The 24,505-nt window shown below is 37.1% G+C and overlaps 2 protein-coding genes and 2 pseudogenes across 6 annotated transcripts in view; all 4 read right to left on the reverse strand.

Moving 5' to 3' along the window:
- Positions 1–915: 915 nt before the first annotated feature.
- Positions 916–2,299, reverse strand: LOC144647469 (ficolin-2 pseudogene; annotated as a pseudogene). Its single transcript, XR_013569596.1, has 2 exons — positions 2,032–2,299; positions 916–1,780 (listed from the first exon to the last, which is right to left on the reverse strand). The product of XR_013569596.1 is annotated as a ficolin-2 pseudogene (transcript).
- A 2,930-nt stretch (positions 2,300–5,229) lies between these two features.
- Positions 5,230–7,209, reverse strand: LOC144650976 (techylectin-5B-like). Its single transcript, XM_078510826.1, has 3 exons — positions 6,820–7,209; positions 6,292–6,672; positions 5,230–6,088 (listed from the first exon to the last, which is right to left on the reverse strand). Exons 1-3 carry the CDS (start codon positions 7,124–7,126, stop codon positions 5,832–5,834), a joined length of 945 nt encoding a protein of 314 aa, XP_078366952.1. The 5' UTR covers positions 7,127–7,209; the 3' UTR covers positions 5,230–5,831.
- Positions 7,210–16,008: 8,799 nt separating this feature from the next.
- Positions 16,009–24,505, reverse strand: part of LOC144634019 (microfibril-associated glycoprotein 4-like) — a 79,422-nt gene continuing 70,925 nt past the window's right edge. Inside the window, exons 1-3 of one of the 3 annotated variants that reach the window (XM_078492954.1) lie at positions 19,549–19,892; positions 17,561–17,941; positions 16,009–17,304 (exon numbers count right to left, since the gene is read on the reverse strand). In XM_078492954.1, coding sequence (XP_078349080.1) covers positions 17,048–17,304; positions 17,561–17,941; positions 19,549–19,816 — 906 coding nt within the window. In that variant the 5' untranslated portion in view covers positions 19,817–19,892 and the 3' untranslated portion in view covers positions 16,009–17,047. Of the gene's footprint in view, positions 17,305–17,560; positions 17,942–19,548; positions 19,893–24,505 lie in introns of those variants that run through there. The other 2 variants (XM_078492970.1, XM_078492985.1) reach the window with 2 other exon arrangements.
- LOC144646778 (techylectin-5B pseudogene) lies at positions 22,075–24,151 on the reverse strand (annotated as a pseudogene). Its single transcript, XR_013569480.1, has 3 exons — positions 23,827–24,151; positions 23,352–23,732; positions 22,075–23,007 (listed from the first exon to the last, which is right to left on the reverse strand). The product of XR_013569480.1 is annotated as a techylectin-5B pseudogene (transcript).

Below are 24,505 nucleotides of genomic sequence, written 5' to 3' on the forward strand. Positions count from 1 at the left end.
TGAAATAATGTTAAGGAAAATATAGCCATCGAAAGGATGGAGAGAAAGTTGTTTTGCACTAATTAACACTAATTTACATTACATCACTAATTTACAGCGATAGCGTTTATTGTCAGCTACGTAAACTTAAATGCATATGTGCCTTTATTGCATTCTCAAAAGGCACCGTTTCACGAAGCCTTTACTATGAAAGTGAAAATAATTCAAGAGAAAAAATAAGGTTAAAACATGTATGACTTTTAGTGTTCTGGAAACAAGAACTGGTGCAAGATTACTAGGTGGCTGATGAGTAACTTTATTCAGACACGATAAATTGGTCAGCAGAGCATGTGGGGTCGTGCAATTTTAACTAATTATATAATAAATAACTCGAAAAGGTTTAAATATATGTACATGATTTAAAGGCACCAAAACAGTTTACATTTTTTATTCGAGCTCTCAAGCAAGATAAATTTCTTTAGATATCTCCTCATTTCCAATTTACTTGCCGAAAGTCGCTAACAGCTTAAGATTTCGTGATGTTTAGAATTCTTATATTTTACCAGCTTTAATTTAAAATTGCTTTTAAGATATCCAAATCCTTGGATTTACTTCTACGCAATAGAAAAAACACATCAATTTGTGACTAGGAAAACCATTAATTCGGCGATGTTTGGACACGCACCAAAAGTGTTTATTGCCTTTATAGACTTAGTATAATTTTGCCTGCTTTAGTAACACTTTGAAGATAACTAAAAAAGAACATGAAAACGTTTTCTAACAAATAAGAGAAGACCACATCACGCTGTTTTCTTTGAACCAATTAGGAGCCAAACCAAGACCAGTTGCAGTTGGAACCGGCTGATTGGTGAGTTTGATGATGCAAACATACTTGTTCTCAATAGTGGGAAGGAATAAACATTCTACGTGTTAGTTCGCGATGATTTTATTCTCAGACTCGACATATAAATTCTCCTTACTCTGGATTTCATTTATCCCTTTTTATTTTAAGGTTTCGATAAAACGCGCGCTCTGATTGGTTGAAAGAGCGTCCTTTATGAGAGTACCAAGGGGTCTGATTTTTGCTTCGGCATTTATCACGTGCTTGATTGAACATTTTGCCTTCTGAGAAAATCAATGTTATGACACTTTGAGACAGTTACGCTGAACTTTAAGTAAATATGATAAATTTCATGAGCTACCTAGGTAAAAACGTTTCAATCTTATGGATTGCACTAGAAAACTACAATGAACTAAACAGTGCATTACAAAATGCATGCGAAAGCACTGTTTAAACGTTTACAAAAACTTGACCTCTCAAATTTCTTATATTATGTCCCTTCTCGAGCACGCTCGAAATTTGAGGTTGTTTATAAAATGGAAAGTTCATAAAATTGTGCAGAATTACGGATTGTAATATTTTCTGGTTTTAAAACATTGCCAAGAAAACTAAGGCAAAAGCACCCTTACTTTACTTATTTTCCGGGGGATAGATACTTCACTCCAGTGTGACATACAGCACGCGACACTGAATCTTCAAAATCTTAGAAGTCCTTTGGACGAATCTTCATCTCGGACCTCTTGACAGATTCACTTTTATTTTTCCAGTGGTACCACGACATTCCTTTTGGGTCGGTTTTCCCATTGAGGTAGAATCCAATAAGGTTTGATTCATGACAGCTATTGTACCACCAGCCGCCTTTATAGGCTGAGGCACAGTGCAATGACCACTGGTCATTATCGCGATCTTTGGTGCTAAATGATGATCCACGTTGATAGGTGAGAGAATCGCCAGCGGTACCTGAAAAAAAAAAAATTCAAAATAAACATGTGTCAATACTTTTATCTTTGTTTATCTGTTTGACCAAGGAACTAATTTTTCCGAAACACCGTAGGGCATAAATGGCATTTCTTCCAAGAAAAGGGAATTGTCGAAAAAAAAAGTAAATATAATATTCAGATGTCACAATTAAATGTAGCACATTTCGCAGTGGCAAATTTCAACCATTCACAGAAGTAATAAAATCAAACTTATCAAAGGTAATGGCTCACCTGAATAACTTCCCAAACTCAACTGATATTTCGCTTTCTCACTTGCCACTGAAAATGAGCTATACTCTGCAAATGCTGTGTTACCATGGATGTCTTCCAAGTCAACACGAAGCTTGTTACTGCTGCTTACAGTCAGGCGGTGAATCTTGTCGAGTCCGAGCCAAAACGTGCCATTCAGATTGCCGAAGCCTCGTTTGTAGTCATCCCAAGCTCGGAAGAAATGTACAGAGCCATAGAAGGGATGATGTTCACCGCACGGTAATAACATTACATTATCCCTTCTCCGGTGGGGTCCGCAGGTAATTTAAACCAAAAGGCCGGGTCGCTAAGCTATTTTCAAACGCTTCGTGCACGGATCACACAGTCAACGCATGTTTCAACGGCTCTCGATGGAAAAGCCTTGTGACATTTGCAAGCTACATTTGCTCCTTGGCGGTCGTATTTATCAGATGAAGCACAGAAATGGTTAAAGCAACTATCGGCGGTGCTCTGGGCGAAAATTTGGGGCGATCGGAGCCTTTGGGGCGAATTTATGGCTGAATTCCTTCAGTCGATCTGCTGGCCTTCGGCACTCGAGTGCCCTACCTTGAGGAATTATATATAGAGAGGAAACCAGCGAACCTAAAACCCACTGGAATCGCTACAAAACGCCCCCAAACGGCATAGAAATACAAGATTTACATAGAAGAGGATAGGTTAGTCCATTTTATCGGATATTGTCCCTTTATTTTGAATTATTTTTTACGATCGTTATATTCCCATACAAACCCTTATAATGATAGGAAACCAGCGAACCTAAAACCCACTGAAATGGCTTCAAATCGCCTCCAATCGGAATAGAAACACAAGATATAGACAGAAGAGGATAGGTAAGTGAATTTTATTGGATATTTTTCCTCTATTTTGAATTAATTTTTACGATCGTTATATTCCCATACAAACCCTTATAATAACGTTATTACGCAATGTCATATGTGGTCTATATGTTAACGGCTCCTTTAGGAGCTTGGGCTACCTGTGACCTCACCAGTGATTGTAAAAAAACGTCATGGAACGATTTCTATAACCTATCAGAAGCGGATTGTTTCATAAAATAATGTGAAAGAAAATAATCTTATCTTATCGCACACGGTAGCAAGGTAACAAAAGTAACAAGCAATTTTAATCTTCTCAGCACTGGTCTCCTTGACGATGAACTGGGGAGAAATTGGGTAGTCGTCACATTTTAGAGTTTTAAAAAATCGTTAAAAATCAGTAACAAAGAAGAAAGTCTGACAGAACATTTTCCCAGTTATTTATTTTTTTTATTTTGTACCCCAAGCTTTTCTACACATATTCCGCTGGCACAGTGTTTATTTTTTTTAATCTAATATACTCTAACATATATTTAAACGAAAAGTTTGAGTGATCTTTGAGTGATCCTTTGGTTCTTTAGAAAAGAAAAAGTTATCTTAAAACAAGTGTAGCAAAATTTAATCCGGGAATGTGAAAGAGAAAAAATAATTTATGTGATTTAATAACGATTGCTTCCTTCATTTAGCTTGCATTAAACGTCAACAGCAAACTAAAAAGTGAACTAAAATATTTTATATTGCTGTCCGATTAAACAAGTTATTTATTTATTTATTTTTCACAGAAACCATTTTTGTAAACTCAGTACAACTGAAACCCTTCTACTAAGAGAGCTGTGACGATAGCGAGTGGAAAGAAAACGTTTTCAATCCAAAATGTTAATAGTAACTTTCAGAACGGATATTGTTTGGTTGTTATAAAATAACAGTGCCAAGGAAACTGCAAAGCACCCTTACGTATAAATATGCTACTCGGTCGTAACATGGAGTAGGGGACAGCTGGGAACCTTAGAAGTCCATATAGCCACCGAAACGATGAAGAGAAAGTTATTTTGCACTCTCTATGATATGTTCTGATTTACAGCAATCGCGTTTAATGTCAGCTACGTAAACTCAAATGTGAAATCTGTCAACCTTTATTGCAGCCTCAAAGGTTGCCTTTTGACGAAGCCTTTACTATGAAAATGAAAATAATTCAAGAGAAAAACTAGGGAAAAATGTATGGCTTTCAGCATGCTGGAAACAAAAACTTGTGCAAGATTGCTAGGTTGCTGTTGAGAAACTTTATTGAGACACGATAAATTGGTCATCAGAGCTGGTGGGGCCGTGTAATTAGAACTAATTATAAAATAAATTACCGTACCCAAATTCGCAAGTAGCCAATCAGAAGCGCGATCTACTGTCCTGATATCCTACGATATCAAGCCACTGATCTGATATGCCACCATAGCACGGTCACTTTGAAGTAAAGTAGTGTTACTGTACGATGAATTGAAAAAAGATTTTACCAATAAAACAGAAAATCGTAATTTAAATTTAGCGGTGTTTAGCGGTCGTAAAAAGAGAAAAACTTTCCCGCCAAAACTAAACTTGAGCGCGCTCGCCAATTGCGTGATGTTTGCCGACGAGTACTGAGACATTCAGAGACTGAAAATCTAAACAAACGAGTGAAAAAACGGCAGAACAAGACTGACTTGGTAAAAGTGTTGAAGACCAAGTCAACACAATTAGCAGTACGTACCTTGCAAGCATGGCTTCAACAGAGCGATAAATATCACCGGATTTTTGGCTGAATTTGGGTACGGTAAATACCTAATCGTACCTTTTTGGTACGCTTCGGCTGCATAACAGGCTCGTTTGGTCTCGCCATGGGTATTTTGGCTCGACTGCGTCTCGCCAAAATACGAACCATGGCTCGACGAAACTCGCCTGATATGCCGCCGAAGCGTACCAAAAAGGTACGATTAGGTATAATAACTATAAAAGTTGAAATGTATGTATGTAATGTATGTATGTGATTCCAAGACACCAAAAAAGTTGGAGCTTTCAAACAAGATAAATTTCGCATGTTCAATCCCATTTTTAGGTATCTCCGCGTTTTCAATTTACGTGCCGTGTGTCACTAACAGCTTAAATTTTCGTGATGTTTTAAATTCGTATATTTTACCAGCTTTTAAAATGCTTTTAAGATAACCAAAGCCTTTGATTATTTTGTCACCTTTCTAAAAGCTTTAAAGATAACTAAGGCCTTTGAATTATCGCATCACGGAATTGAAAAAAAGGAGCAGCTGATGACGGCGCTAAAAATTGTCCACAGAGAAGAAAGTCTGAGACAATAGTTTCCCAAGTTATTTATTTTCATTTTGTACCCCAAGCTTATTCTTCACATTTTCTCTTGGAACAGTATTTCTTTTCTATTATATTCGTTTTCACAACAGAGGCCGTAAGACATAGTTAAACTGAAAGTTTGCGTGATCTTTAAGTGATCTTAGGGTTTTCAAGAGTAAAGAAAAAATGATCACAAGGCCATTATAACAATTTTTACTGAGTTCGGCAATGCGTGAAAGAAAAAAAAATAAATTATGTGATCTAAGAACTTTTTTTTTCTTCGTGTAGCTCTCACTAAAATGTTGCAGAAAACTAGGCAATGAACTAGAAGTTATATGTTATTATATGGCTGTTCAATTAAACCACTTTTTTACATAAAACTTTGTTTTGAAAACACAACAATCCTGCTAAGATACCTGCAGTGGTAGCTAATGGAAAGAAAAATGTTTTCAGTACAAAATATTAGACACTATACATTAAAACTACTTTTACAGACGAATATTTGAGGTTGTTTTAAAATAACAGTACCAAGGAAACTACGGCAGAAGCAACCTTACATTTATTTGTTTTTAAGCTAAATGTTACTCAATCGTAACACGGAGTACGCTGTAGGCGGGAATCTTAGAAGTCCTTTGGACGAATCTTCATCTCGGACCTCTTGACAGACTCATCGTTATTCTTCCAGTGGTACCAGCGCATTCCTCGGGTATCATCCTTCCCATTGAGGTACAAACCATTCAGGTTTGAGGAATGGCAACTGTTGTACCACCAGCCGCCTTTATAAGACAAGGCACAGTTGGATGACCACTGGTCATTATCGCGATCTTTGGTGGTGAATGCTGAGCCACGGTGATAGGTAAGAGAATCGCCAGCGGTACCTGAGAAATGAAAAACAATTTAGCGTTAAATGGTGTAAATAAGTTAAATTCGTTGATCAGTTTGTACAGACCGAGGAATTAATTTTCCGAAACAAACGTGGTTGGCGTTTTCCTTCAAGAAAGGTAATTGCCGAAAGTTCGAGGCAGCTGCAAACTTCATTCACAAAAAAATAATGTCAAACTTAACAAAGGTACTGGCTCACCTGAATAACTTCCCAAATTCAGCTGATATTTCGCTCTCTCACTTGTCACTGAAAACGAGCTGTACTCTGCAAATGCTGTTTTGCCATGGATGTCTTCCAAGTCAACGCGAAGCTTGTTACTGCTGCTTACAGTCAGGCGGTGGATCTTGTCGAGTCCGAGCCAAAACTCGCCGTTCAGATTGCCGAAGCCTCGTTTGTAGTCATCCCAAGCTCGGAAGAAATCTACAGAGCCATCCCGTCTCTTCTGAAAGACCGTCCATCCTCCACCGGCTGTTTTCTGATCACAGAAGACTTCAAATTCTCCCAAACCATCAGGATCGATTTTGTACACTCCACTGATCTTGTCACCGGACTTGTAAACTTCGGCACAGTTCTTGTAAACTGTAAATTGTACATCAGTTTTAACATTTTAATAGAACCTGCTTTAGAGTCAAAAGCTTGCACTTAACAATAAAGCAGTTAAAACAACAGTATCTCGGACGACAAGAAATCACTGGAGTTTCAAAACGTTTTTATATTAGTACAAACCTTTTTCTCCCGGACCGCCAGTTTGATTTTCTTTACATTTCCCGATTTCCTGTTTCAATTCGGCCAGCTGTTGCTTCACTTCAGAAATCATGTTTTCTATTTTCTTGCAGTTTGGTCCAGCGAAGAAGCTGTTGTAATTGTGGTTGTTATTGACATTACACTGGGAGAATTTCGGTGTCGTCAGCTTCCTCGTTGTCGACCATGACAGAAATGTTGGTGTCGTTGGCTTCCTCGTTGTCGACAGAAGTGAGTTTGCATGCATCGCTACAAAAGAACTCATCAGGAGAGCTCGAAAGAAATACTTCATTGTGGATCGACGCTTGTAAATATTCGTCAGTATAGAGCACCAACAGGCTACAAACAGCGAATGAATCCACGAGACTCCAAAAGCCGTTTATATGATATGTTGTTTGAGCTTGCTCTTTCAAAATTCTATTTCAGGAGCACGTTTATCGCCAATCAAATATCTCTACATTTTCCAATTAACGTGTCGAACATCACGAACAGCAAATGAATTCCCGTTAATACGAATGAGTTTATTTTATCAGCTTTATTAAAGCTTTTAAGAAAACCAAGCGCTTTTTATTATCGCATCACGGAATAGAAAAAAGGAGCAGCTGATGACTGAAAAGAGCCCAGTAATGCAGTCACAATCCATTTTAAATCCCACGGTTGTCCATAAAACAAGACACCTCACGTCGTTAAAGGTTGATGAGTTCGTTGTGCTCAGAATTCGGTTATTTTGTCAGCTTTGTAAATGCTTTTAAGAGAACCAAAGCCTTTAATTACGAAATAGAAAAAAGGGATGAAAGCTGACCTCTCAAAAACGACCGGTAATGTTATGGAAACCCAGGACAATACCCACATTTAAAGATTATTGCACCCAGTTATTTTGCACAAATTTTTGTTCACAACGGAGTAAAAATTCATACGTTTTCTTTTAACTTATGTTTCTTCAATTTTTTTTCATTTGTATAAAGTGTGACGGAAAAAAGCTTTTATCCTTCGATAAAAGATGTCATAAGTTTACGTTAGCTGATAAATTTATACGTAGCTGATATTAAACGCGATCGATATCATTTTTAACGTATCCTCATGTATCACAAAGACTGAAAAATACCCTTTAATAACTTTATAAATTGTTTTAAGATAACATGGCTTTCGAGTATGGAATAGGAAAAAGAAGTGTTGTGGTAACGTGCAGCTTTATTTTTAAGGATACTCGCTATAATCAGACAACTAGTTATTTAGTTATTTTGCACAAGCTTTTGATTCTTGCACACTAAAAAGTCAAACGTTTTCTTTTAACGGTTTTTGCGTGATGATTTTCTGCTATTCAAAATTGTCTTATATTTTATTACCTGTATAAAAGTCTTAATTAAAAAAAAAACTTATTTCGGAATAGAAAAAAGTGTTAATTGATGTCTTCTTTAATTTCGCTCAATCTATAACCATGATAATTCGCAGCTACATTAACTGAAGCTAAATTAATCGAGACAGTATTTCAAGCAGTTGCCGCAAAAAGCGTTGTTGTCAGAAGAAATCTGCAACACCTTTCGTGTCCCAGAGCTCCCTCGGTATAACAATGGAATTGTCCGCTAGTGAGTTTGTTCAGATCTCCTCCGTTAGTTTCCTATCACCATATTTTTCTTATAGTTATAAAATAATGTTCTTTGAATTCAAAACGTCACTAAGCTCGAGGTGGTGAAAATAAACTTGTGCTTCTCGGCCAACTGCATATATTTCTTCGCTTGTGAAAGAGACTGCTGCATTCAGATTCAATAATACTTATTATAAGAAATTAACGCTCGTGTTAAATAAGGTATTTAAAATGACTGCGACTTAAATTTACGTGATTTGGAAGGAAAATTACTCCTGAATAAATGAAATTGACGCGAATGAGGAGATAGTTTTTTAGAATTAAGGATATTAAGGCGATTAACACTTGAAAGCACAGTTTGTGACAACAAATGAACAAATTTAAGTTCAACAAAATAATCATAAGAAGTTGATGTGTAAGATATCCAGCTGCCCTTCTGAAAACAGGCATGAAATGGAAATATCGTAGACAATATACCCGTAAAATATGTCTGAACGGGATCCAGAATTTAGGGTAATAAATATTAACGAAAATTAATGTCGCGGAAATTAACGCCGGCAAAAATCTTGAACGTGACTTAAATTAATGCAAATTTTTAAAATCCGCGTTAATTTCATAGAGCGTTAATTTCTTGTGATAAGGTAACTTACTTTTTTTAAAACCTTCCAAAACTTAGCGGTTTGCGATTTTTTCCCCTCAAATTGAAGAAAAGTGTAAAGGAAAACTGTGGACAAGTATTGCAGTTCCTTTTCAGCAGAATAAAAGCCACCGACAGAATTAGAGAATATCGTTTTTCACTCTCCAAGATTGTGACCCCATGATCCGTTCTGATTTACAACGCTCTCGTTTAATGGTAGCTACAATTACGTTAACGTGAATGTGAAGTCTAGAAGCTTGAATTGCAGCGTCAAAGCGTATTTTTTTTAAAAAAAGTCTTTGCTGTCAAAATGAAAATATTTCGAGATAAAAAAGGAATTTAAATGTTTGACTCTTTAGCATGCGCGGAATAACTACTTACATTCAAGGAATTGCCATTGTTTTCTTTGGAACTCACAATCGTATGCGGGATCCTGTTTAAACTATGAAGGCTCAGTTTTAAGCGGCCGTAGCACGTTTGAGAGCTTCAGTTTTCACTCCAATGTAAAACAAATTTACGACATTGCTGCTCCTAGCATTATGCAGGACGTGCATATCAACCTACTGAATGGCCTAGCTCACAACGAGTCTCTCGTAGCTTTGTTGGTTAGAGCGCCATACCGGTAACTGGGATGCCATGGGTTTGATTCCCGTCGGGGACTCAGATTTTTTCTTTGTCCCATGCTCGTATCATGTTGAATACTTCATCTTTATTACGAAAATAGATTCACTATGAAACGAACAGAATTGACAAGTTTTCTAGAAATCAAATTCATTCAACACACGGAACACGTCGATCGCCAGATGTTGCCACTCCCGCTTCCCTCGACCCCGCGCTCGAAGTATTCTCATTTGGGCGGCTATTTCACTGGTTTGGTATATAGATATATAGCAAAGTAAGCTTTTTACTTCAGGTTGGATACAAATTGTTGTATACACACCACTTCGGCGAACAATTGTAAGTTAAGCCGATCCCATTTACAACCAACGCTTCAAATCTAGAATGTTTTCGAAAACTATTTACTTTTTATTCCCAACTCGCGCTCGTAGCACAAGTTCTCGGTCGCATGTAAGAGCGTATGTAAAATGAGGTTTTTCGTGCTGTTGGATTGGAGTGATTTCAAGGGGAAATATAGCCATCGAAAGGATAAAGAGAAAGTTGTTTATCCGACTGTGATACGTTCTGTTCCGCAGCGATCGCGTTTAATGTCAGCTACGAAAACATAGCTGATATTATCAGGCAGCTTATATTGCAGGGCCAAAGAGTGCTGTTTCACGAAGTCTTCACTATGGCAATGAAAAAAAAATTCAAGAGAAAAATCTATGGTTATAAAATGTATCACTTTTAGTATGCACAAAAACGAGTGTAAGAGTACTAAATAAATGAGTACTGACTTTATTTGGACACGATAAATTGATCAGCAGAGCTGATGGGGCCGCCCAACTATAATTATATTGTAAATAAACTTAAACTTTAAATGTATGTACATGCTTCCAAGTCACCAAATCAGTTAGTAATTTTTTTCTAAAATTTTAACAAGATCATTTTTGTGTTTAGATATCTCCTCATTTCTAATTTACGTGCTGAACGTCACTTACAGCTTTCGTGATGTTTAGAATTCGTATATTTTACCAGCTTTAAAATTGCTTTTAAGCCTTTGACTGTAGTATTCAGAATAGAAAAAAAGCATGCATTATTAATTAAAACACCCAATTAATGAAGTGATGTTGAGACAAACACAAAAAGCTCATAAGGTGTCTAAACAGACACAGTCATTAACAGCTGACGAGGTTGTGGTATTCAGTATTCAAAGCTTTTAATTATATCATTACAGAATAGGAAAAAGCATCCTTTCATAACAGAAAAACGACCAATGCAGTCTATACACACGTCAAAACTCCTAAGTTAATTGTCTCAACAGACAACTTACGACAAACAAACAGCCAAAAAGGTCGTGATGTTAAGAATTTGTTTATTTTAAAGCCAAGACGTTTGAGTATCCTATCGAGGAATAAGAAAGATGTAAGTTGATGTCTCAGAAAAACTCAGTTTTCTTAGGTCACCAACAGCAGATGATTTCATGATATTCAGTGTTCATTTATTTTATCAGCATTATTAATGCTTTTTACGAGAACCAGAGCCTTAACTTATCGTATACAAATGGAGCAAAAATAGTGTTTGAGGAGGGATTAATGCAGTAGAAATCGTGCAAGCAAGGACTATAAGGAAACTTGCTTAACAGACACCTCGTTATTTTGCACATTTTTTGTTCCCTATATACTAAAAACTCACACATTTTATCTTAACGTATTTTTCTCCTGAATAATCTTCATTTCAGGATTTTACGAAAAGCTATGCTTTGACGCTGCGCTGTAAGCATTAGATTTCACATTAAAGTTTACGTAGCTGACGTTAAGCGTGATCGATGTAGATCAGAAACTTATCACAAAGACTGAAAAACAACTTTCTCTTCATCCTGTCGTCGGCTATGTTTTCCTTAAAAAATACTCCAATGCATGCACAGAAGTTGGTATATCTATTTTCTTTTCACGATATCACGAAAAAGATCAGTTAATATACGTTACTGCAGCAAGCGAGAACTCATGCCACAAGTACCAGCCCGAAAATAAGCAGCAACTAATTTTTGAAACATTCTCGATTTGAAACATCTCTTACCCCATTCTGTGGAATCATGTTTTCCAAAACAAAACACCGTTGTCCTTTAATCTTAAAAATTTGTAAACATCACGAAAAAAGATTTACTTAAGGACTTTACGTCCACGAAAGCGAACAGAAGTGACAAGTTTTCCTGAAATCGACTTAGTTTTTTAATATAGATCCATTCAGTAACATAACACGTCGATCGCCAGATGTTGCCATGCGATTTCCACGCTTTTTTCTGTCGCGGACACGAAGCATTCTGTTTTGACAAGGGGTTTTCGATTTTTCGTCTAAGAATAAAGCTATAATTTTAGGGCAAGCTATTTCTCTTGTTTGGCATATATCAAAACAATTTTTCACGTCAGTGTCGTTTAAAAGTGGTGAATATCCATCACTATTAACCTCCACTTCGGCGAACAATTGCAAGTTAAGTATCCGAGTTACCATCAACAATACTCGGTGAGTGTTCCAAATCTAGAATCTTTAAAAAATATTTACTTTTTATTTTTCGACTCGTGCTAGAAGCACGCGTTCTCGCTCGCATTTAGAAGCGTATTGTCCAATTTTTCGTGATACAAGGAAAGAGCGGATTGGAGTAGTTTAAAGGAAAAATCTAGCCGTCGAAACGATGAAGAGAAAATTGATTTTTAGTCTCTATGAAACGTTCTGATTTACAAGGATCATGTTTAATATCAACTACGCTAAATTATTATGTGTAAAATGCGAAATTATTTGAGATTTCAAACTAGATCATTTTTCGTGGGTCTAATCTCATTTTAGAAGCTGTTTTTCGCCAATCAAACACCTCCACATTTTTAATTACCGTGCCAAAAGCGAAGAACGAAATTGCCAGTATATTAAAATAAAACGCTCATAAAACTTGCACTCGTTGTAGGTGACATTCTTGCCGCAATCGATCGATCTCGACTCTTCTTCTGTGCTGTAAAACGTTTTTCCACTTGTACACGAAAGGGACTTTCGTGACCCCATTTCATATTGCCAAATAAACTTTAAGTTCGTCTCTAGAGATAATGCTTTCATGGAAATTTCACTTTGCGGGTCGATATCTCAAGTGCAATGTTACACTGTCATAATTTTTTACAATCTTTAAGAATAGATCAAAGTTTTACGTTCACCAGACTTGAAATTTTATATTTTGAATTTTTGATAAAAGTTCGATATCCGAACTCAATGGAACAAAATCAAACAATGAAATTTAATTTGACGTTCAATTTGGTTTGAAAATCGAACTTACGAAGACGTTGTCTTCGATTTCGTTCGATGACGGAATTAAAGAAAATTTAATAGAAGCGATTATGCAAGTTAAATGAAGCAGTTAGATAATAAATATTTTATTATAACTTGCGGCGTTGTGTCGTTGAGTAGTTTTAATCGTTGTCTTTATTTTGACTCGCCCTGCGGGCTTCATTTCAGATTATAATTTACAAAGCGTTCCTTGCCGTTGCTACAACGGCGTAATCTTGTTTAATCCGTGTGACTGAAGAGATTAATTTACGTCGAACTATTCTGGTTTAAAGTTTCTCGGTACAGCTAGTGGAACCCCGCCCGATATAACGATCTTCGATATAACGATATTCCCGATATAACGATGATTATTAAATTTTCAGCCACGGATATTGCATTTCTAGCATTCTGATTGGTTCACTCAATCCCGGTTGTCAGCTCGTATACCTTAGTTTGACCTTATTTGGAAAATGATTGCGTTACTTTTGCCAAGCTAAAATTTTTCTACGGGAAGCGACAGTTCCATCGGAAAAATGGTTGAAAAACAGCAAATTTGGCGAACTTTACGAACAAGAAATAATCAGCGGTGCCTACCACAACCACAGAAATTCCATAGTAAAATTAACTACGCAAAACAAAAGGATTGATGCGAAAAGTTTAATTAATAATACTTGTAAACACACAACAAGAGCGAGTCAATAGAAAAGCAGCAAATAATTTACGAAAGAACGGCAAACTGACACAGTTTCATTCAGTGTACGTCATAAAACTAGGCTCAGCACTTCCGTAAAGTTTGTTACCTTTCAATCTTGGTTTTGTCCTTTTATACTTCAACAAACCTGTTCCACTTTAAGCTGAATTACGCTTCAAATAATATAGCAGTCTTGATGACAGCCGTGGAGCCGTAAAGAAGTACAATGTAAACACTTGCTTCGTTCGACTTGCACAAGACTTGTAGTTTCCAGAAAAGCTTTTGCTTCGGATCTTCTCGTAAATCTTAACTGTTGTCACAATTTCCAGGATATTTAGACGACTTTAGAGGGGATTGTTCGAGGAAAATCTTGGAAAGAAAACTCTCTGGCTCGCTTTCCTCGTATGTTTCATTCAACTCAAGAAGTGAACACCGCGCCAGAAATTTTCGCGCCTCCTCATACTACCACTTCGTTTACATCAAAATGAAATGTCCAGTCGATTTAAACTTGAGAAGAATTTAATAAAACAATTATTCCATTCGAGTCGTTATAGCCAACTCGGCGCTTCGCGCCTCGTTGTTTTACCACCTCGTATCCAACGCGGGCTCATGGAATAATAGACCATTTGCATTATGACGTAAAAGCGCAAGGAATTCTGGTAGTTGTAGTTAGGTTCGCGGGAAATTTTGAATCGTCATCAAGCCCGCTTGCCCAAGAAAATCGTGATGGAGGTAAAGAAAATTACTCTCACCGAAGAAGACGTCCCTGTGGCTTCATTTAAAGCGGAAAAAACAACCTCTCAGTATAAAACTAAGTCCGTTAAAATGGCAAAAAGTTATGCAAGAAATTGTATGTTTGCTGGGTTGCGTTTTGTAGTGAAGTTTCAACGAGTGTTTCCTCCACTCGAGTCCGCGCGGTTATTTAATTAAATTCCTAAAACTTTTGCTTGCCAGGTATTTTCAAATAATATACGAAGACGCAATATTTTACCCTTTCTAAACATGGGGAAGTACAGTACATGATGTCTACATTCGAGTCTCACAAGTAATCGTTCATCAACAAGCTTAAGATTATGGAAATAAAATTATATTTGCTCGCACGGCCCTCGCTCGGATTGAAACCACAACTGCTACTCCACGAGTTGACATTTCCAGCACAAAAACAAGAAAACTTCTTTGGTAAAGAATATTGCAATTACAGTTCAAATTTGACGAAAACAGAAATACAATTTAAAGATAAAAACAAATATTAAATATGGCATGTATTCACCTGCACAGGGTAGTTTGAAAATCCTTTATGATTGACCCTTCATGATTCATCGATGATCGGATGAAGCTCGATTGAACGAGGAAAATTATTTGACTCTTTTCTCTGTCTCGCTGTAAAAATAAATTAAACTGATCGTCCCGCCGAGCAATCATGATAAATGGTAAATTTTCTATAAAGCTTTCTTAGTGAAGAATTATTAATTCACCTGCGATTGATGAAAGCGATCGTTTGTTGAACGTCTAAAACTAGATGATGGACAAAGTCAATGGCTTGCCTTGCTTTCACTTGATTCCACACAAATTTAGTTATATCCTAGACTCATCCCGAGTTTCAAGCAATCTGTTTCCAGTGCGCGATGCTTTGAAGCTGTGATATTAGGCTAAAATTGTTTACGGCCGCGATGAATGAATTTCTACCAAGTCAACTCCGCCACACAACGTACACTTACTTGAACAAGAACAACATTTGACTGTCTTGGTTAAAACACAGAACTCAGTAAATTTTCATTCCAAAGCTATCATCCTGTTTTCTATATTTTTTACAGGGAACTGAAAAAATAAATGTATAAACAAATTTCGAAGCGACAAAGAGCGTAAACTTGGCACATCTTGGCAGCTCAACTTCAGATCAAAATAAAAGTCCTGGATGTCCACCTTCACGCTTGGCTGCCCTTAGCCAATCATAAGGCAGAAATGGTTTTTTCCCGCGAACTTAACTACAACTACCAGAAGTCTTTGCGCTTTTACGTCATAATGCAAATGGTCTATTGTTAAATATTCTATGTCCCGGCAAAAGTTACAGTAAAATGTTTGGGACGGAACCCCGATATAACAATCTTCGATATAACGATATTCCCGATATAACGATGCGAATTTAGCAGACCGAACGTAAAATCTTTCCCGATATAACGATATTATCAGTACACAGTCACAAAACATCGAATTTAATACAATAACATTAGAGTAATCGAGTAATCTCTAACGTTTCTGTAAACAGACGGCACGATGATATACGAAATATCAGCGGGCATTACCCCGGAGAGAGTATGCTCGCAGGCTAGCATTTCGTGCGGTTTGAAGAACTTTCGGCTGATTTTTTTTAGGTCATGACAACGAATCTGCAAAATGACTGGCCTTCGATTAACGAGATTTTCAAGCCAATGAAGTGAATATGTCGATGAACTTTATTTTATATGTAAACCAGTTTAAACTAGTAAGCTAAGTTAGCGAACTGGACTTTCTTTCGAGTTACCGGTAAAACAAACTAAAGGGGAAAAACGAAGGAACTATCATTTCTTCGTTTTTATTTGCTTGCCTCACGACTGATTGGTTATAAAAGAGAACATGAAACGTTTTCTAACAAATAAGAGAAGAACACATCACGCTGTTTTCTTTGAACCGATTAGGAGCCAAACCAAGACCAGTTGCAGTTGGAACCGGCTGATTGGTTAGTTTGATGATGCATGGGAAGGAGTAAACATTCTACGTGTTAGTTCGCAATGATTTTATTCCTAGACTCGACATATAAATTCTCCTTACTCTGGATTTCATTTATCCCTTTTTATAATAAAGTTTCGATATAACGCGCGCTCTGATTGGTCGAAAGAGCGTCCTTTATGAGAGTACAAAGAACGGTACTCACGCCATCATCCGCAAGGTCTGATTTTTGCTTCCGCATTTATCACGTGCTTGATTGAATATTTTGCCTTCTGAGAAAATTAAAGTTATGGCATTTTGAGACAGTTACACTGAACTTAAAGAAAAGATGATACATTCCATGAGCTACCTAGGTGAAAACTTTTCCATCTTATGGATTGCACTAGAAAACTACAATGAACTAAACAGTGCATTACAAAATGCATGCGATAGCACTGTTTAAAAGTTTACAAAAACTTGACCTCTCGAATTTCTTACATTATGTCGCTTTCTCAAGCACGCTCGAAATTTTTGGTTGTTCATAAAATGGAAAGTCCATAAAATTGTGCAGAATTACGGATTCTAACATTTTCTAGATTTAAAACATTGCCAAGAAAACTATGGCAAAAGCACCCTTTACTTATTTTGCGGAGGATAGATACTTCACTCCAGTGTGACATGCACCACGCGACACTGAATCTTCAAAAACTTAGAAGTCCTTTGGACGAATCTTCATCTCGGACCTCTTGACAGATTCACTTTTATTTTTCCAGTGGTACCACGACATTCCTTTTGGGTCGGTTTTCCCATTGAGGTAGAATCCATTAAGGTTTGATTCATGACAGCTATTGTACCACCAGCCGCCTTTATAGGCTGAGGCACAGTGCAATGACCACTGGTCATTATCGCGATCTTTGGTGCTAAATGATGATCCACGGTGATAGGTGAGAGAATCGCCAGCGGTACCTGAAAAAAAACAACAATTCAAAATAAACATGTGTCAATACTTTTATCTTTGTTTATCTGTTTGACCAAGGAACTAATTTTTCCGAAACACCGTAACGCATAAATGGCATTTCTTCCAAGAAAGGTAATTGCCGAAAAAAAAAAAAAGCAAATATAATATTCAGATGTCACAATTAAATGTAGCACATTTCGCAGTGGCAAATTTCAACCATTCACAGAATTAATAAAATGAAACTTGTCAAAGGTAATGGCTCACCTGAATAACTTCCCAAACTCAACTGATATTTCGCTTTCTCACTCGCCACTGAAAATGAGCTGTACTCTGCAAATGCTGTGTTACCATGGATGTCTTCCAAGTCAACACGAAGCTTGTAACTACTGCTTACAGTCAGGCGGTAAATCTTGTCGAGTCCGAGCCAAAACGTGCCGTTCAGATTGCCGAAGCCTCGTTTGTAGTCATCCCAAGCTCGAAAGAAATGTACAGAGCCATCGCGTCTCTTCTGAAACACCGTCCATCCTCCACCGGCTGTTTTCTGATCACAGAAGACTTCAAATTCTCCCAAACCATCAGGATCGATTTTGTACACTCCACTGATCTTGCTACCAGACTGGTAAACTTCAGCACAGTTCTTGTTAACTGCAATTTGTACAGTTCAAGGAAGTCAGCATGCAATCCCTCCCTCTGAGACTTTGTTTTTACAACATATATTCGTTAAAAACTGCCTTAAAATACTTAAAAAGTTGACACTGGTTTAAAAAGAATGTTTCTGGGCGTTTTGGTTATATTACTTCTGTTACCTTCTTCAGCAAAATATGTAACTTGTAAAACGGCGTCCCTGGTGTTATAAAGAGAAAGACCCTTACGCACACTAAAACACGGACGAGGAGCATTCCAAAGCCAACAATGGACAAAAATTACTTACTGGCCGAACACCATTTTCTTCACCATAGTTGATAGAGGGAAATGATTAGGAAGTCCGTTTCTCAATCGATACCAATCGATAGTATTTTAATTTTTTCTGTGAGTTTGATATCGATTGTTATGGATTAAAGATTTGAATCGATATCCATCGGTTGTTGATATCGATTGATATAGATTGATTTCCGATGTTGACCTTTATCGATTGACTACGCCTGGATTTATAAGTACCTTTAGAATTTTTAAAGGGGCATTGTCACCGAGATTTAGTGGCCTGGCCTTGTTTAAACGTAGTGCACTAGTGATGAAAATTGTTAAAAGTACATGGTGAGGCCGCAGACAGGTAAGAAGAAAGTGGCCTAAAACTTGGAAAGGTCCGGCCGACGTTTTTAAGTTTGACAGTGTTACTTGGAAGAAATTCACATAAAAACCATTGATTATGGTTTATTTACATCTTGAAGAATGAATTAAAGCCCTTCCTTTATTTCAGTGTAAAAGTTATTTTGTTGATCACTGAGTGTACCCTCACAGTTCTAGCATAGTTTTCACAAAAAACTTAGAAAGAACTTAAGGCTTGTTAAAACGAGCAATTGTTATGTGACAATTTTTATTTCCTCGTGTATACGAGGAAAATTGGACAAACTTTTATGTGACGAATATATTTGTTGAGAAGCTGGCGTGTAGTTTTCATGTGACAAATAAAAGTTGTCACATTAAAAAAAAAATGTTCGTGTAGACGACTCGTCGCATAAAATGTTGCAAAAATTGCGACAGCGTAATTATGCGGTCCCCAGTGTCCCAATCGCCACACTGGGCACTGCGCTCGCGTATCTCTGTGCGTATCTCATTACTGGCGCAGTTGAAAAATAATTGTTGTGCCATTTACACGATCAAATATATCTGTCACATAAAACTGCCTGTGTAAACCCGGCTTTAGAAGACTTCTCGTGACACAGTCACTTTAACAACGTGTCACCTGTTTCACGCTTTTGTTTAAAATCGTGATTTGAATTTCAACCCCCCATTTTGCTTAGAAGACCCACTGTCACCGTTTTCTGCATTTTTAGTTCTTTATTCTTATAACACCAGGGACGCCGTTTTACAATTTACATATTTTGCGGAAGAAGGTTACAGAAGTAACCGAGACGTCCAGAGACTTTCTTTTTAAGCCAGTGTCAACTTTTTAAGTATTTTAACTCAGTTTTTAAAATATATTCTACTTAAAAACCATTCTACTGAACACCTAACTGAAGCAGTCTAAAACAACAGTATACACGCGACAAAACATTGCTAAAGTTTGACTCAGTTTTGTTACCGTGACAAACCTTTTCCAATCGGGCCGCCAGTTTGGTTTTCCTTCATTTCTCTTATTTCTTCTTTTAGATCGCCTAGTTGTTGTTTCACTTCAGAAAACATGCTCTCGATCTTCTGATAGTTTGGTCCGGTGTAGAAGCTGTTGTAATTATTGTTGACGTTACACTGCGAAGCTTTCGTCGTGCCGTTGTTATTTTTCGCGGGTTCCGTCGTCAGATTTGAGTTTGCAAGAGCCGCTGCAAAATAACCCAACAGAACAGCTTGAAAGAGATATTTCATCGCGCGATTCAATGGTTGTAAAATTTGTTATTATTGGGAATCAAAAGCTTCAAAGAACAAATGACTCGACAATAGTCAAAAACCTGTTTATATGATGTGTTGCTGGAGCTTCCAAACAAGATTTTTCCCGCGTCTAGTTCTATTTTAGGAGCGTGTTTACATCAGTACACCAATCAAATATCTCCACATTGCTGCAGGACGTCACGGTAACTAGCTTTGTGATAGTCATAATTTGGTGTTTTTTTCTACAACTCTCACCCGTCTATGCTTGAGATGGCCAAAGAGTTTCGACATCGTTATACGGAACTTAATAAGCCAGCAGTCGAAACTCGTCATTTTATTTATTTTTTAACTGACACTCGGCTAAGACACTTTGTTGTTACGCAGTGTTCTCTGCATGCTCAAAGGCGATACATTTCCTTTCAAATAATACCTGCTTAACAAGTCCACTTTCTCTTGAAATCTCAATATCAACAGTTGAAATACGAAAACGTTTTTGGCTGTAGCCAAAAAAAGCCGTCAATTCGTTTCAATTTGTGACTCTATCTGAGTACACTTCACGGCTTCTGACTTGAAGGAGTTCACATGTCTAGAAGGCACTATAATTAATACGGGTAGACAATAAACACAGATTTTCATTAAAAATCTCGATATGACGCTACCATAAAAACGGCTGGGTTTCAAAAAGCAGTTTGCACTTTGAGTCTAGTGCGTATCGATAATTGGAATTTGAAAGATAATTCAATGCTCGCACAAATCGAAATATTCACGACTTCCATCAACACTGCACCATACTAACACCTTGAATACGTGCGAACGATTAATTTCAAAAGGTAAAAACGGAAATAAATAATTTTTTAAATGAATATCGCTTGAAACAATTGTTGGTGGTTACTAGAGCATACATCGAACGAGGCACTTTCGCTGAGAAATTAGCATAGCGATTGATTTTTTTCTTCTTCAACGATTCAACCAACCAGGAATTGCTCAAAAACTTTTGTTCGCGCTACAAATGCTACAATTTATTACTTGAAGGCTGTAAAATGTGATAGCGTTTTTTCTTTTTTCAATTGACTTTTTGTGTTTCTCAAACATCTCTCATAGGTATATTTATTCAAACACAGACATACGATAGTTACTTTTGTTTCCTGTGTTGAAAACACAGGAAACAATTTTATTATTTGTGGAATAAGAGATTACTGAATAATTAAATTTTATTGCAATAAATCAACTTGCAGATTCTGTTTTTATTTACAAATTAAATGGAATTTAACTTAACTTGAGATAGGCTCACCCGGCAGTGAATATTTTCCCAAATTCAGTTGGCATTTCGCCCTCTGACTTTAACGTCATGCATACATCGCCAGGCTGTTAGTTAGTCCAAGATGGCCGGTTCTCAATCTTTGGACTACATCAGACAATAAATTGAGCTTGAGTTTGAATAGTCTTTGGAAGCTGAAATTTTGATGCTTTCTTTATATGTCCTTTTTATATTACCTTTTCGTTCAGGTGAAGAAAAAAAGTACCATTTTGGAATGAACTTCACCTTTAAAGTAAAACTTATTCTTCCAGTGCCATGGCCATAAGTTACTGGGAAAAATAATTCGGAGTTTTCCCAACGAGTTTAACCTATTTACTTCTCAGCCGTATTAATTTATTGCGAACTTAAAAAAAACGTCAGACAATTTCACATTTATTATTTTGGCTTCCATGCAATCACGTTTGCTTTCCAGTTACACTAAAGGCATTCACTTAATAACCTTGAACACTCGAAAATTTTCAGTCGACTTATTCATCGATATAATTTTAGTCATAGTTTTAAGTTAGGCGTCTATAGTAATGTTCTCTTGTGAATAAGTAGGATACGTTCAGAATTTCGTAAGTGAAATGTTAGCTATCAACCCAAAAGCTCCATTTAAATAGCAACGGCGTTAATAATCGTCAACCATCAAAACTGTTATAAACCACTTACTAAGTCCCTCACATTCTGTACTATCTAGTGAGACAGGGGCCTGAAGAGGTGAAATGGGAACTGGGATTTGAGCAAATCTTCACTGGGAAAATGAGACTTGAGTCACTCGGAATAGGAATCACAAAAAAAAAAACTATTTGGGAAAACGATAAGCTGCGAAATGGGTATTATACCGAAATGAGAGTTCGCTCAGTACTTTGTATTTGCGAGGAAAAAAAAACAGATATTGATTACACTTAAAAGTTTAAGAAAAAGAAGAGACAGTCAGCAAAATTAGTTTTTTCCCAATCATTTATTTTTATTAGCACCACAAGCGCAGCTTACATAGGCTTACTTCCTTGGCTAGGAACCATTTTTCCATTATATTCCCACAAAAAATGAACTTGGAGATTTAACTATTTTTCAGGTTATCAAAAATCAAGTCATCTTGAAATAGTCAATCATGACAAACAAATGACGGAGTAACAGCATAAAATAAACGGCACATACTTTTTAGCTTTTAGGAAAAGTAAAGTGAAATATAAAGAATCTATAGCTGCAATAACCTAGAAAATGGGTATCGCTTCGCAGTCTGTGATTTTAGACTCTAACAGACATCCTTTTCAGGTTGTTCTTCCACATTAATAACTCAACGAAAAAAACATTTGTACCTACACTGATGAAGTGTCTAATGCGAGAAAATATTAACTGCATAAAACCTTTTATGCACAAAATTTAAAGTTCAACGAATATATTTTCTCTTCCCCACATTTTCCTGTGCAATGTCTTGGAGGGTGATTCTTGATATCTCCCATATGTGTCTAAATATCACCCCTACTATTAAATTTGTAAGTTTATGAGCGAAACTACGAATACTTTCTGGTTGTTACAAACGGCACCAAGGAAATGTGTACAGCAGAAGCACCCTTAATTTTTTTGGATAGTTTTATTTCCCTTTTAATTCAAGTAACCGACACTGAATCTTAGAAGTCCTTTGGACGAATCTTCATCTCGGACCTCTTGACAGATTCATTCGTATTCTTCCAGCGGTCCCAGCGCATTCCTTGACCACTGATCTTGCCATTGAGGTACAAACCATTGAGGTTTGAGTGGGCGCAAGCCTTGTACCACCAGGCGCCTTTTAGAGCCAAGGAACAGTTGCTGGACCACTCGTCATTATCGCGATCTTTGGTGGAAAACTGTGCGCCACGATGATAAACAAGAGAATCACCAGCAGTGCCTGAAAGAAAGGAGAAAATAACAACTGTACCATTCTTCTTGATTATTCGATTGTGTTTTGCTGAAGATAAGAGAACAATACGATAAATAACTACACACTTTCGGTTTTATCAAAGGACTCTGATAAAAACAGCTTGGTGTTCTTTCATTTCAAAAACAAAATCAATCTTAATCATTTGAAACTGACAACAGAAGTTAGAACATCAATTATGCTTTAATACATTTTCGCCTTTTTTCTTTCGGGGAAGATAACATGCCAAAAAATATATAATTTTTATTGTTTCTGGTGTGCAGGAGCTGATTTTATTCCAAATAATAGAGTAACTCCAACAGAGGCAAGCTCACCTGAATAACTACCCAAACTCAGCTGGTATTTTGCTCTCTCACTTGTCACGGAAAATGAGTTGTACTCTGCAAATGCTGTTTTACCATGGATGTCTTCCAAGTCAACGCGAAGCTTGTTACTGCTGCTTACAGTCAGGCGGTGAATCTTGTCGAGTCCGAGCCAAAACTCGCCGTTCAGATTGCCGAAGCCTCGTTTGTAGTCATCCCAAGCTCGGAAGAAATCTATAGAGCCATCCCGTCTCTTCTGAAACACCGTCCATCCTCCACCGGCTGTTTTCTGATCACAGAAGACTTCAAATTCTCCCAAACCATCAGGATCGATTTTGTACACTCCACTTATCTTTTCACCAGACTGGTAAACTTCGGCACAGTTCTTGTAAACTGCAAATTATACATATCTGCCTTAGAACAGTTAAAACAACAGAATCTCAGACGACAAGGAATCACAGAAGTTTCAAAACGTTTTAGTACAAACCTTTTTCTCCCGGACCGCCAGTTTGATTTTCTTTACATTTCCCGATTTCCTGTTTCAATTCGGCCAGCTGTTGCTTCATTTCAGAAATCATGTTTTCTATTTTCTTGCAGTTTGGTCCGGCGAAGAAGCTGTTGTAATTGTGGTTGTTATTGACATTACACTGGGAGAATTTCGGTGTCGTCAGCTTCCTCGTTGTCGACCATGACAGAAATGTCGGTGTCGTTGGCTTCCTCGTTGTCGACAGAAGTGAGTTTGCATGCATCGCTACAAAAGAACTCAACAGGAGAGCTCCAAAGAAATACTTCATTGTGGATCGATGTTTGAAAATATTCGTCAGTATAGAGCACCAACAGGCTACAAACATCAAATGATTCCACAAGACTACAAAAGCCGTTTATATGATTTGTTGTTGGAGCTTGCGCATTCAAAATTCTATTTTAGGAGCACGTTTATCGCCAATCAAATATCTTCACATTTCAAATTTACGTGTCGAATATCACGAACAGCTGATTAATTCCCGTTAATACGAATAAGTATATTTTATCAGCTTTAGTAAAGCTTTTAAGAAAACCAAGCGCTTTTTATTATCGCATCACTGAATAGAAAAAAAGGAGCAGCTGATGACCGAAAAGAGCCCAGTAATGCAGTCACAATCCATTCCAAATCCCACGGTTGTCCA

The sequence above is a fragment of the Oculina patagonica genome, chromosome 1 (assembly GCF_052425735.1).
Source record: "Oculina patagonica isolate OP01 chromosome 1, crgOcupat, whole genome shotgun sequence".
In the NCBI taxonomy this organism is placed as follows: domain Eukaryota; kingdom Metazoa; phylum Cnidaria; class Anthozoa; order Scleractinia; family Oculinidae; genus Oculina; species Oculina patagonica.

Coding starts and splice junctions, on each gene's coding strand:
- LOC144650976 (XM_078510826.1), bottom strand. CDS start 7,126: ATGAAGTATTTCTTTCGAGCTCTCCTGATGAGTTCTTTTGTAGCGATG. Junction 6,673..6,819: donor TGGCGGTCCGGGAGAAAAAG/GTTTGTACTAAT, acceptor TACAATTTACAG/TTTACAAGAACTGTGCCGAA. Junction 6,089..6,291: donor GAATTTGGGAAGTTATTCAG/GTGAGCCAGTAC, acceptor TTCATTTCTCAG/GTACCGCTGGCGATTCTCTT.